General features: G+C 32.6%; 2 protein-coding genes across 2 annotated transcripts; one reads left to right on the top strand and one right to left on the bottom strand.

The window, feature by feature from the left end:
- Window positions 1-3069: 3069 nt before the first annotated feature.
- LOC112759196 (receptor-like cytosolic serine/threonine-protein kinase RBK2) lies at window positions 3070-4891 on the bottom strand. Its single transcript, XM_025808013.3, has 6 exons — window positions 4533-4891; window positions 4308-4462; window positions 4072-4151; window positions 3841-3976; window positions 3519-3671; window positions 3070-3429 (listed from the first exon to the last, which is right to left on the bottom strand). The coding sequence occupies exons 1-6, from the start codon at window positions 4747-4749 to the stop codon at window positions 3322-3324; spliced, it is 849 nt and encodes a 282-aa protein (XP_025663798.1). The 5' UTR covers window positions 4750-4891; the 3' UTR covers window positions 3070-3321.
- A 2871-nt stretch (window positions 4892-7762) lies between these two features.
- Window positions 7763-10172, top strand: LOC112754792 (probable LRR receptor-like serine/threonine-protein kinase RKF3). Its single transcript, XM_025802568.3, has one exon. It carries the CDS (start codon window positions 7918-7920, stop codon window positions 9922-9924), a length of 2007 nt encoding a protein of 668 aa, XP_025658353.1. The 5' UTR covers window positions 7763-7917; the 3' UTR covers window positions 9925-10172.
- Window positions 10173-13810: the final 3638 nt, after the last annotated feature.

Below are 13810 nucleotides of genomic sequence, written 5' to 3'. Positions count from 1 at the left end.
AAACAGATTTTGGGAGAATTTTCGAACATGGCTGACTTGATGTTTCGGTCCCACAAAGAAGCCCGCAAGCAAGCTTATGAGAGTGAGAAAGCTTGGAAAAATTGCAAAGACAGGGTCAATCTGATGATGGAACGGTTTAAAGAAGATCTGGGAGATGACAGTGAAGGAGCTGCTGAAGAAGAAGAAATTAATTTTTCTGATGATTAGTGACTGTTTTTACTCTGTTTGATATTGGCTCCATTAGGCTCAATCTTTTTTGTAGGAGCATGACTTGATACTCACTGCTCTAGGATACTGTGATATACTTCTGCTACTTTATCTTGAATATTTTGTTATGTTGATCATATTTTGTGCAGGTGCCCCCATGATGACAAAAGGGGAGGAAATTCATGTTCCAAAATTGAAATTGGAACAAAACAGGGGCTGGAAAAACAGGGGATGAGAACAGGGGTTGAAATTTTCAAAATTGAAAATTTATGATCACCCTTGATTTAAAGAATGAATGTTGTTATAGCATTTGTTTTACTGTGGTCACTGCTGTTTGAACTGCATGAAGCATTTGGTTTATCATGATTAGTTACTACTCATTTGGCATTTGGTTTATAATGATGTTTGATTTATCCTTGATGCCTGGCTGTTGATTCATCATTGATAAACTTGTTGGATTGAAAACTTATTTTTGGCAGTTCTTTTAAATTGTGTAATATATTAAAACTGCCTTGTTTTGATCATGTGTACTTCAAATATTTTTTCCATCATTTTGTTTTGCTCTGATATACTAACAAGAAAAGTTTGGAAAATATTTGGATAGTTTTTTATTTTTGTTTAAGTTTGAGCAGTAAATCAGTTTATGATATCAAATGAGTTTTGATTATCAATTAAAACTGCTCATAAATCAAGCATTTAGCATCATAAAATATGCTAAATAACATTGTTACTTGAAGCTTGATTCAAATGTTACAGGTTAATGTTTCCCTTGGTAAAATAAGCACACATCAAGGGGGAGCAATGTGACATTTAGAAAGGGGGAGAAATTCAAAATCAAAGGGAGTATTTTTTACTCAATCTTTAAATTTCTTTCCATTTCAATTTTTGATAATGCTTGTCATCAAGGGGGAGATTGATGAGTATGGAAAACTCTTATTTAATTTTGATGATGAACAAACATTATTGAAATATTTAAATACAAAATTATTAATTTGATCTTAATTCACATTTGCTTAATTGATAATTTTGTTGTGCAGATTTTATGTTGGGCCAAAAAATGAGTTTCTGGTTTAAGCCCAATAATCAGCCTTGCTACATGTCTCTCATACCATGAGGCTGAATTATTAAATGGACCAGAATAAATATTATTGCAAGCCCAAACAAATGCTTTCTTATGAGCTCTATGCTTGATCCGAAACAAATTTTATCAAGAAAGCAAATGTTAACTAATTGGGCCAGCTTTAATTTCAATACTACAAGCCCAAGTCTTTTTAGTGTTGAATGGTTCCAAGCCTGGTCCGAAACTAAGAAAGCAAATAGACTTCATGCTTTCCAACGGATTCCATTGCTTGCTAAGAATGGATTTCAAAACTTAATAAGCTAGCCTTGGAAACATGAGAGAGAACTTGACTTTGATTTGATAGGGAATCATTATGATTAATGCTATACGCTACTCAAAGCAAGGGAAGTAAAAGCAATCTATCAATATGTTTCAATTTCATTTAATTGCTTTTACTTTAACTTCACATTCTCTCTCATTTCTTTCTTCTTCTTCCTTCGGTCCTTGTCCAGGAAGCTATGGACGCTATGCTAATCAACCAAGAAAAGGAAGAAGTTGCATGTATCAAGACCATCAAGCTGATGATGGCAAGAAAACATACTAAAATAAAAATGAGCTGTGGCTAAGATACTCACCAAATGTGGTTAGATTTGGTGAGGTTATCTTGAGTTCTTCATGCTCAAAAATGGAAGGTAAAGATTCGGCCAGCAAGAGAGATTCTTGAAGCATGGCTTGTCTTTGATTCTGCTCAACCACCACAGGAAGTAGCTAGAGTGGCGAAGTGATGGTTGAGGCAGAGATTGAAGCAGATGAAGTCATTATCATCATGAAGCATCAAGGGCCAGAAATCCATCTTGGAGAGCAAGCCAAGGATGGAGAGCTCGGATTGATGAAGGGTGATGATCAAGAAAGGACTAGAGGTAATTGCATGTTGGGTTTTGCATGGTTATCTCTTCTCTCTCTATGTGGCCGAACCGGTTCTGTTTGTTGAAGGAGGAAGAAGTTAGTTCGGTTGTTGGCTTCAATATGTGGAGGCTTCCCTCTTCTATAAAAAGAGAGAACAGCCACTGTTTGGAGCAAGGAGAAAATTTGAGAGTGCAAGGCACAGAGTTCTCAGAGCTACCTGAGCTAACAGTTTTCTCTTCTCCTTCAATGTATTCTGTTTTGTATTTTTCTGTTTAATTTTGTCATGTCTTGAGTCTCATGGAAAAAGGAAAACAGTGAGGTTTGTATGAAAAAGCCATAGAGTGGAAAAAGGCAGAGAGTGCAAAATTAAAAGAAAAAGCCATAGATGTCTTAGAGTTCCTTTGTTCATCTATGTTGAGTTTCATGATTCTGTGGGAATCCCCTTGTAAGTTGGGTTAGCACTTTACAGTTTGTAATCAGGTTGATTATAGTGAAATTCCATCATTGTTGTGATGGAGACTGGATGTAGGCTGCACTGCACTTAGCAGCTGAACCAGGATATATCTGGGTGTAATCTCTCTTCTCTCCTACTCCATTTCTGTTTTCTACTGTACAGGAGCAAAAACTAAAAATGTCTCGTGCAAAGTGACGAGACAACAAAAAGTCTCGTGACTAGGGACGAGATAAAAGAAAAGGTCTCGTGTCCAGAGACGAGCTAAAACAGAAAAGTCTCCTCTAAATTCAGCATGTGTTAGCAACAAAAAGGGGGCTAAGATTCAACCCCTTCTCTTAGCCACTGAAACCATCAATATAAAATACAATAAATAAAGAGTAAATATTTTTTAATTAATAAAAAAGACAACACTCTTCAATAAAAAACGATTTAAGAAATAACCTGAAACAAAAGATTATTTTTTCCTAGACCTTGTCAATATTACATTTTTAAATTTTACAACCAGACAATACTAAAATAAATAAATAGGAGCAGCTTGATATATCTAGAGTTCTAAACAGTAAAACAGATATAAAAAAAATGAAGTATTTGATTATCTAGTAACAAAAATCTAGCATGTGTATCATTTATATATGGTGTTAACTGTTAATGCACAATAATCACAATTCCTTCTCAGTGCTTCCTCTGATTTGAACTAATCAGAGTCAAGAAACTCGTCTTGAAAGACTCTTGTGAAGAATGGAACTCGAGATTTCTTTGCAAACTTGATGCAGCTAAGATTCCCTTTCAGAAGCTGCACAATCTGCACCCAACATATCAATATATATAGAGTTCAAAACTTCAAATAAATCTGAAGATGAAATTAAAAAGGTAGAGAATGAACCAACGTGCCTGTCTCATAGAGGGACGACGAATTGAAGATTGTTGTATGCATAAAGAAGCTGCCAAGAGCATAACATTAATCTGTCTATAATCAAAGTCATCACCTCCTAGTGAAGGATCAATCAACTCCCTAATTTTATTCTTCTTCAGCAAAGGTTTTGCCTATAAAAAACCATCCATTATTATAGGTCGTTACTCAAGTAAAGATACTTTTTATGCGAAGATAATAGTTAAGATATAAACATGCATTATGTTAAGCAGTTTATCTAGAGATATCAGACTATCTAATGGTTCTCGACTATCATCTTCACATGAAAAGTCGCATACATACCCATAGGACAAGACTTTGTTGCGAGTAATCAAGCGCTCTCCGGCCAGTTACTAATTCTAATAGCACAACACCAAAGGCAAATACATCTGTTTTCTCGTCTACTATGCCATGGAGTAAGTATTCTGGAGCAAGGTATCTGTGTCACCCATACCTAAGTTATTTTGAGGTTACAAAAATTGATTAAATATAGATTATAGAGGATTAATCTATTTATTTCTTAATGTTACAAACCCAAATGTCCCTTCAAATCTTGTAACACTGTGGTGAGTCCAATTCTCTGGTAGCCATTTTGCAAGCCCAAAATCACAAATCTGTGAAACAAAAACATAAAATTCAAATACATGAAGAGACAAGTTTCATAATTTCATAGCTAACAAAAACCAGGAATCTTCCAAAAAGAATATTTGTCTTTAGTGTCTTTAGAATCACAGAATCCAAAGTAAGATATAGCTGCATAGTGTATATACCTGAGGCTCAAAGTCATCAGTGAGTAAGATATTTGCAGCTTTTATATCTCTATGGATAATTCTTCTTTGACAACCTTCATGAAGATATAATATTCCCTCTGCTGTTCCTAATGCAATTCTCTGCCTAATAGACCAGGGAAGGTTCTCCTTGGACCCTAATAACAATCACAAGAAATTAGAACACATGAAAATTTTGAAAAGGTTAAACAATTAATCCTGCATTACCATAAAGAACTGAAGCTAGGCTTCCTTTTTCAGACAATTCAAGAACCAGATGCATTCCACCTTCCACCTGCCACTTAGAAACATGTTTAGGCTTATCTTGATGAGACTCAGAATCCAAAGTGTGCTCTTTGGAAGAATAAGTGCTTGATTCTGATTCTGAGGTCCTTAGGAAATCCTCAAGAACACAAACTGGGGAATCCACTAACAAGTCCTTCATTGTCTTTCAAAACAGGTGCTATTCAATGATACAAAGTTGAGAATAAAAGAAGTTAGGTAGCTATAATGGCAGAGAAGATTAAATCACATTTCAAAGTTAAAACATGATATGGTTGTATCTTTTTGTATGTATTGGGGACATGTAACAGAGAGGGACAAAGAGACCAAGAAACAGTGAACAGAGACGCACTTCAACAAACAAACAAGTAGCCATCACTGCCCTTTTTTCCATATGTTGCTTTCAAGTTTGCAAAATATGATTGCAAAAGGGAAGAGTTTGGTGATATGCCAATAATATAATGTCACGTGTAAGATTGCTATCTTGTTATTGTATACCCATAATTCTGGATTATACATTAATCATCGCTAGACGTACAAAACAAGAAAACCGCAAGCTTACACACTAATACTATTATATTCATGATTTATCTATTATTTAGGGCAAGTTACGTATATAAATTATTTGGAGATTAAATTTATCATATTATAACTTTTTAATATCGCAGACGAAATTGCAACTTTTTATATCTATAAAAATTGTTATATGGTGTAGGAATTTTCAATCGAACATTGATTTTACGTAGAATTTTGTGCTGGGCAAAAACCGCTACACCTTCTAAAAAAATTTTGCTAAGCAAAAACCACGAATGAGAAGGAATACTGTCTTGTATAAACCGTGGTACACAGTAGCGATTTATGGATAAATAATTTTCATTATAGCCACTCAAAGTTTTTGATCAGCAGAATTTTGTCAGCTACATCCTGTAGCGATTCATAGATGGCTCAGAAATTATAAAACAAAATAAATATAAAAATTTATAGAATTGGTATTTCACCTGTAGGATTGAAAAATACCGCGATAAACTAAGAAAAATGAAGATTGTATTTTGTAAAGAAAATCGATATCTTTTTTTGGATTAATTAATATTAGAAACAAAAAACTAAATTGGAGAAAGAATGGTATATTATTGAGTGCGTGACCAAAGATACAATATATAAATATATATAGGTGTTAAAAGAATCAAAATAATAAAAACATACAATCTTATCATTAATATACAGATATTTTATATAAATATAAATAATACTAATTTATCTAAATCAATTCTAATTATTTTCTAACCATTATTATTCACAACTCTGTCTTATGAATATCAAATGCCCTGTCAAAAATTAGAGCCACCACAAACAAACCAACAAGCTACGCAGTATATTTATTTCAAGATTTGCGTGTATATTTTCTTTTAAGTTACGTCATACTCATGCATATTTCATATTTCTTTTGAGATTCTATCTTTAATTTCACTAGATCTAATATCTATATCTATCATTCGTCTATTGTTACGTGTGTGCTCAGCAGTCAGCACACCATGTGATTATTGTTATGGGTGAGACTTGGAAGTTGAAACACCTGTTTTGAGGTTTATTCTTTTCAATTTAGTTTTATGATGAGAATTTTATTACATTTTTTATCATTCATTCATTCCCCCTAGGCCGTTGTGTACATGGTCTTCAAATTCCGCAAATTTAATAACAAATTCAAAAAAACAATTTTTTTTTTACCAATTCCAACTCGCAACCTCTTAATTGAGTATGGGGAGATTATACTATTTGAGCTATTACTCATTGGGTTCAAAAAAAAAAAAACAATTTCAACACAAACAAATAAGATATATAATTCTATTATTAGTTTTTAATTGTTATGTATTATTATTGAAATAATCATAAATTTTTTAAAAATTTTATTAAAAGTATATTTGATATAAATAAAAGTTTTTTAGAATAAAATTAAAATAAAATAAATTTTAAAAATAATTTAAAAGTTTTTAATAAATTTTAAAAATAAAAAATATAATCCTAATCATTAATGTTGGAGGTATTATTTTTGTGGCAAGATATTGCTGGGAATTATTTGAGGGACACAATGGAGATTGCCAAGGTATTTTGGGCCTTGCGGAGAATTGGGCTGAAATCTTCATTGGGCCCAATAAGTCCTAGTGTGCGATCTTTGACTAGTAATTTATTATAGTCTTCACCGAAAATTTTATTATAGTCCTAATTTTTCTGACCCCAAAGGCCTAAAGGTCTCGCCTCTTTGAATCTGTTGTCACGTCACGACAAGACAAGGAACTAATTATCACACAATTAACAGTAATAAGGAAATCTATGCATAACTAATTACTAGTGGAGTTGTCATTATGAATATTTATGATTATAAAATTAATTAAGGATAGAACTCCCAACTAGCAGTATTCAATAATGTTCCGGAGACTGAAATATTTAAAAAGTAATAAAAAATCAATTTAAATTATTTTATTTAATATTTATTAATTATTATTAAAATATTTGTATAATTTAAAATGTAATAAATCTATAATTTGTAAATATTATATATATAAAATTATAAATATTATATTATATAAAATAATTTTAAATATTATCTCTCTAATATTATAAGTGTACATAAAAGAGCATGTGTTAAATAAAGTAGAGTCGAGAGGGGTTGTTAAAATGGGAACAGTTTCTCGTGGTCATTGGTCAAAAGCACGTCAGCAGTTTTTGTCACTATTTCTGTAAATCATTATTTTTATTGATTATGTTATGGTGTGTATCAAAATTAATTATTAATATAAAATATATATATTAAAATATAAATATATATTAAAAATAAATTAAACTATATATATATTTATACAAAAATATATTAATAAATAATTTTAATAGTTAACGAATAATATTTTTATATTTTTATTGGTATAAACTAACTAACCTCGCAGTTTTCTCTCGTTCCTTAGCAAAATCATATTAATCCCCGTCGGTCTTACACTGCATTAATAATCATAAAAATTTAGAAGTAGATAACTAAGAGATGGTTTACAAGAACTCATCTTTTCTTTTTAAACATAATAATAAAAGTATACATTCACACGATGTATATACCTAGTAAACCTTTTCAAGTCAAAATTAAACTGCAGTATATATATTACTAATGCAAGAAAAATGTCACTAAAGAATCTTAAATTTGCTGAGCTAGTAACGAACTTGTTATTATTATATAATCGTAATTAGTAAGAATGAAAGGAAAGGACGAAAGGTAAACGGTGGGTGGCTGTTGAGTGTTGACCGTTGAGAGTCTCACAGAGAGAGAGAAAGAACAATGATGTGATGAATGACGATGATATATTACTCAAATCACAGAACCACTTATTCTCTTTCTTTTCTTCTTCTTGGCAAATTATCAAACACCTACCAGGCACCTCCAATGTCACTCTTCATCTTTCTCTTCTTTCTCTTCCTCCTCCCGCCGCCATCGCTCTCTCAAAACGACAACGTAACATGCCCACTCAACACCACCCTCCTCACCACCCTAGGCGGCGGCTCCGAACCATCCTTCGACTCATCCTCAACGTGTCACAACGTCCTCCAAACCCTCCACCTCCTCCAAGCCGACTACCTCCGCCGCCAATCCCGCTTCGTTCCGCCGTTAAACTCCTCCGCCTCATGCTGGTCCACCTTTCAATCCTACATCACCAAATACGAACCCAATTTCGACGTTCGCTCGCGCTGCGGCCTCCAAACCTCCTGGATCTCCTATGGTTGCATGAACATCACCACCCTCCAACAATTCGAATCCGCCGTCCCCGCCGCAACCATCCAAAGCGTTAAAAGTAGCTGCAACCAGTCTTTGGATAACAACGCGCCCTGCGCCAGCTGCACCACCAGCTTGTCCAACTTGCAGTCCTACTTGAACGGCTCCACCGTCGGCAACGTCTCCGAGTGCAGGTCCTACACTTCTATCTACGCTGCTTATCTTGCTGACCCTACTGATACCGGCACCGCTAAGTGCTTATTCGGCCTTGATTTCTCTTCCTCCGGGAAAAGCAACAACGGTAAGACGGTTCTTATTGCTGTTGTTGTTTCTGTTTTCAGTGTTTTGGGGTTGGTTTTGTTTGGTGGGTTCTGGGGTTACTTGAGGTGGAAGAAGAAGAGGAACGAGATTACGAAGAAAGGTGGTGTTGGCATGGATCAGATTGGTTTGAGTTCTTCTGGATTGGACTCCATGAACCAGAGCACTACCTTGATTAGGTTCGGCTTCGATGAAATCAAGAGAGCCACCAGGAATTTCTCAAGGGATAACATAATTGGGAGTGGCGGTTATGGCAACGTTTACAAGGGTTTGTTGAACGATGGATCTCAGGTTGCTATGAAGAGGTTCAAGAATTGTTCTGTTGCCGGTGATGCTAGCTTCACTCATGAGGTTGAGGTCATTGCCAGCGTTAGGCATGTCAATCTTGTTGCTTTGAGAGGCTATTGTACGGCCACAACTAATTTAGAGGGTCATCAGAGGATTATTGTGACTGATTTGATGGAAAATGGGAGTCTCTATGATCACTTGTTTGGGTCAAGAGGGAAGAAATTGAGTTGGCCCCTTCGGCAGAAGATAGCTCTCGGAACTGCTAGGGGTTTGGCTTATCTGCATTACGGCGCGCAGCCGTCAATCATTCACAGGGACATTAAGGCTAGCAATATTCTTCTTGATGAGAAATTTGAGGCCAAGGTCGCAGATTTCGGGTTGGCAAAGTTCAATCCGGAGGGAATGACACATATGAGTACTAGAGTTGCTGGTACCATGGGGTATGTTGCGCCGGAGTATGCGCTCTATGGGCAATTGACAGAGAGGAGTGATGTTTTCAGCTATGGTGTCGTGCTTCTTGAATTGTTGAGTGGGAGGAAGGCTCTGGAGACGGACAGCGATGGACAGCCAAATGCACTGACTGACTTGGCCTGGTCATTGGTTAGGGAAGGTAAATCATTGGATGTTATTGAAGATGGAATGCCGGAACAGGGCGCGCCGGAGGTTCTTGAGAAGTATGTGTTGGTTGCTGTGCTGTGCTCACATCCTCAGTTGTATGCTAGGCCTACAATGGACCAGGTTGTTAAGATGCTGGAGACCGATGAGTCTGTGCCTTCGGTTATGGAAAGGCCAATACCTTTTACTGCTGGGAGGATTGATATTGAGAAATCTGCTCTAAGCAACTCAGGGCAGCTTTGTAGTCCAACCGGTTATCAGGCATTCACAATGCAGAGTAAACACCTTTCGGATCCTAATAAGCAAGAAGAGCTTAAGGAAGAAGAAGAGGGAAACTCTGAGTCCGGGACCATGAGCGTGGATTGAGGGCAGGGAAGTTGTTCAATCATCTACTTATACTGGTAATTTAGAACTTTGGACAAGAAAAAATCATTTGATTATCTTGAACTAGCTTAGTCTCGGCATGATTTCTTTGTACATTTTGATTTTGTATTTTATGATTGTTTAAGCGCGTTTTCTGCTTGTAAAGTAAAATATTGAGGTTGTACAAAATTTTGATTCTTTCTTAGAGTTGGGAGTGATGGCAATTGAGTATGATCAACTTTTGCTGCTGATTTTGCTGTCAGTTACTCAAATTGATCCTTTAGAACTAATAATACACACTAGAAAAATCTTAAAACTTACAATGTACAATTTGAGCAAGCATGTTCTAAATTTAGCTCAAATCTAAGTTAAAGCTAGTATATTAATTTTTACTGTAACTGTGGATCACCTTAGTAGTTCCTTAAAGGATAGCATATGGTTCAAGAAGTCTTTTTATTGTATGTTACAAAGTAATGAACTTACTCCAGCAGAAAAGATATCAGAGGAAATAGGAAAGTTAATAATCAGATAGGGTGCAACTAAATATGTGCTATTATGATGCTTGGTTGGATTATTCTTGTTGTTCATAATTTGGTAACTGATCTTTATTTTATTCGTACAAAAGAATTCCATTATTAGGCCATAAAAGAAATGCTGGCAGGGATATTAATATTAGTTAGCAATTCCATTATCAGAAAAAGTATGCTGATTCCCTTGTTTATTTAATAATAGGATTATAATTGATGTCGTTAACACAACCATAAATTAATGCCTTGGTTGTTACTTGTTAGACAATATAACTACTACTTACTTACCAGGCTGATGATAATAAATTAGGTAGAGGTGGTGACATTTTGGAACATTTAAGTGGTGTGTAATATAGCATATTTGACTCCAGGTGCATTTAATAATAATTAAAAAAAAAAGAGGCTGCCATGAATAATCAAATGAATCAGTAATCTCTGACCTCATTCTATATTCTATTTCCCTGCGAATTTTATGCCAAAATTAGTGTTGAACAGATCTTGAACTTGAAGGGGATTTAGTTATGATTGCATACTGCCAACAAATGGATGAGGATTGAATAATATTTCTTAGTAACATGGTATACCGAAACACTATTGTTAAGTATTAGTTAATGTAAAGAGAAACCAATAATAATTTTTATTATTCAATATATAATTTAAGAAAGTTTTCAAATATACCCAGAATATTGGCGTTTCGGTGACCTTAACGGTTGATTTTAATAAATATATATTATATATAATTAAGATAAGCGGTTGGAGTACTTGATACACTTAAAATTTTTTCTATAATTTATTCTATTGAAAATAAATTAGTATTTTAATTTCTTTTTAATTAGTATTTATCCTATAATTATTCCCTTAAAAAACACAAATCTCCTCGTATCTACGAATATTCTTTGAAAATTTTTGGAAAAATTAACACAAAAGGGCATAATATAATTATCATACAATAATCAATTCAATATAATCCAACAAAATTCATAACATATTTATTATAAAAAATAGCATTTCAAAAGAAAAAACATAAAAACATATTCCAATATAATAATATAACATAATTTTTTGGGATGATACTGAACGTCGTAGTGATAGACTTAAGAGGTAGAGAAAGTGAGTTAGAGAGAGAGAGTTTGAATTAGAGGTAAGAATTATGGTTACTAAATTCAAGAAATGGATTTATGTATATATAAATTAAAATAATTTTATATTCGCGTGTATTTAATGGGTCACATAACGTGAATACTTATACCCGTGTCCCATCCATTTTTGCATGGCGGGTCGTGGAGATTTCACGGGTCCCTATCTAGTCCTAAAACGCAAATAATTTCCACAAATACTTGTTTCTGCTATTTTTGTGATTATTTCTATTCCTAGCATTCATTGGTTCGTGACGTGGAGTTATTTGAGCCACTTAGTATAAATAATCAAAGTCTAAATTATATAATTTTTTTAAAGTTATATGTATTCTTGTTATAACAATATATCATTTGTGTAACAACTGAAATTTAATTGTCAATAGAAAAGTTATATATAATATGATATCGTAATGACGAAATCAAATAAGTGTTTAATCAAAGAATTTAATATTTATATAATGTGATAAAATAAATTGAAATTTGAACTTAATCATAGTAAGTGTTTAAGTTTAAATTTTCATAAATCATTTCTTTTGTCAAAGTGAATTATGCAATAAAAAATTCATAAAGACATTATTATGCTCAAATAATAGAAATAAGATCATATTAACTATATTTATATAATAATCTAAAATTGTAAAATTAAATATTCATATATATATATATATAATAATCTATTCATAAATAAAAAAAATTTAAAAAAATATTTTTAAAATTTGAATATACAGATAAAAAAATAAATTATAATTTATAAAAATTATCTCTAAAATTTATTACATAAAAAGCAAAATTGTAAAAGTTATGTATTTATATAAATTAAATTATGTTAAATTATAAAATATCTAGATATTTAATCAACCTAATTAATTAGTTGTAATTGATTTTATTTAATAATTTAAAAAATTGAATAACATTTTTTAAAAATATGCCAATCCAAATAATCTAAATTAAAAATACAAAGATATAACTAAATTATATAACACAACATAATATGTCTAAAAGTTTTTTTATAGTAAATCTAATGCCAATATATTTATCATTAGTGGTATAATAATTTAATTTCACAATTAATTAAATTTTGTTTTTTGTAAAAAAAAAACGCATTATTTGTTTTAAAAATATTTGTTTTTAATAATACTTTTCTAAATAATTCTTCGTTTCTTTCCTAAACTCTTTGTACCAGGGTAATATTTTTTTTTATTTAGAAAAATATTTTTTTGTTATTCATATATTTCATATGTGATTACAAAGTTGTTACCAATATATAGACCAAGAGTACGCTAAGAGTACGCTCGTTATGGAATAATATCCTAATAAATTACATTGATTTTTTCTAATCATCTTTGATATTTTTTTGATTTTGTTCCCTAATTATAATATTCTAATCATCTTTGATATTTTCCTGATATTGTTCCCTAAAAAAAATGTTACCATGATACAAAGAGTTTAAGAAAGAAAAATTATTTAGAAAAGTATTATTTTTGTTATTTATATATTTCATATGTGATTACAAGATTGTAACCAATATATAGACCAAGAGTACGTTAGGAGTACGCTCGTTATGGAATAATATCCTAATAAATTATATTGATTTCTAATTAATTTTAATATTTTCTTGATTTTGTTCCCTAATTATAATATTTTAATACTACGGAAAGAATTGCAACTCTGCTGAAACAAATAGTGAAATTCACCTGAAGTCACAGTAATTGAAAACGGGGGTGTCAATTTTTTAAACTGTTCGAACTCAACCTCCTTTTGCAAAATTGGCTGCTTATTGTTGGAAGGTAAGTTAATTCGTAACATTGATGTCATTTTGATGCACTGTAATTCATTGTGAAGAAATGGTTTTTCTTATTTTGTTGACAGGGAGTGCACTTGAAGAACAAGTGTATGCTAATATTATCTCCAGTTTCGGTTTATTGGAGGGGGATGCTCCCATAAAGTTACTGAAAATGACTTTTTATAAAGACGCCTACGTGGCATCATATTATTGGACATTTTTAGTGAACCGATTTTTTTAAAATTTTTTGATTAACCAAATTAAAACCAATTTTAATATTCTAAAATCCGGCCAGACCGACCGGTCTAACCGGTTCAATAAAAAACCGATTTGAAAAATAATCTGATCCACTTTCCAAACCCACCCCTTTCCCCTAACAAGTAACACCCGCCCATTTCCTTCTCCAATACGTGAATCATATATCATTATCACCTGAAGTCTGA

This window comes from Arachis hypogaea, chromosome 16 (genome assembly GCF_003086295.3).
Source record: "Arachis hypogaea cultivar Tifrunner chromosome 16, arahy.Tifrunner.gnm2.J5K5, whole genome shotgun sequence".
Taxonomy (NCBI): Eukaryota; Viridiplantae; Streptophyta; class Magnoliopsida; order Fabales; family Fabaceae; genus Arachis; species Arachis hypogaea.
Note: the sequence above shows the minus strand (reverse complement) of the source record. Positions and strands in the feature narration are given on the sequence as shown.

Bases quoted from the DNA above. Each gene is read 5' to 3' on its own strand.
- LOC112754792 (XM_025802568.3), top strand. From the start codon at position 7,918: ATGACGATGATATATTACTCAAATCACAGAACCACTTATTCTCTTTCT.
- LOC112759196 (XM_025808013.3), bottom strand. From the start codon at position 4,749: ATGAAGGACTTGTTAGTGGATTCCCCAGTTTGTGTTCTTGAGGATTTC. The intron at 4,152-4,307 runs GTATATACACTA...TTTGTTTCACAG, and splicing joins CTGATGACTTTGAGCCTCAG to ATTTGTGATTTTGGGCTTGC. The intron at 3,977-4,071 runs GTTTGTAACATT...TGGGTGACACAG, and splicing joins AGATTTGAAGGGACATTTGG to ATACCTTGCTCCAGAATACT.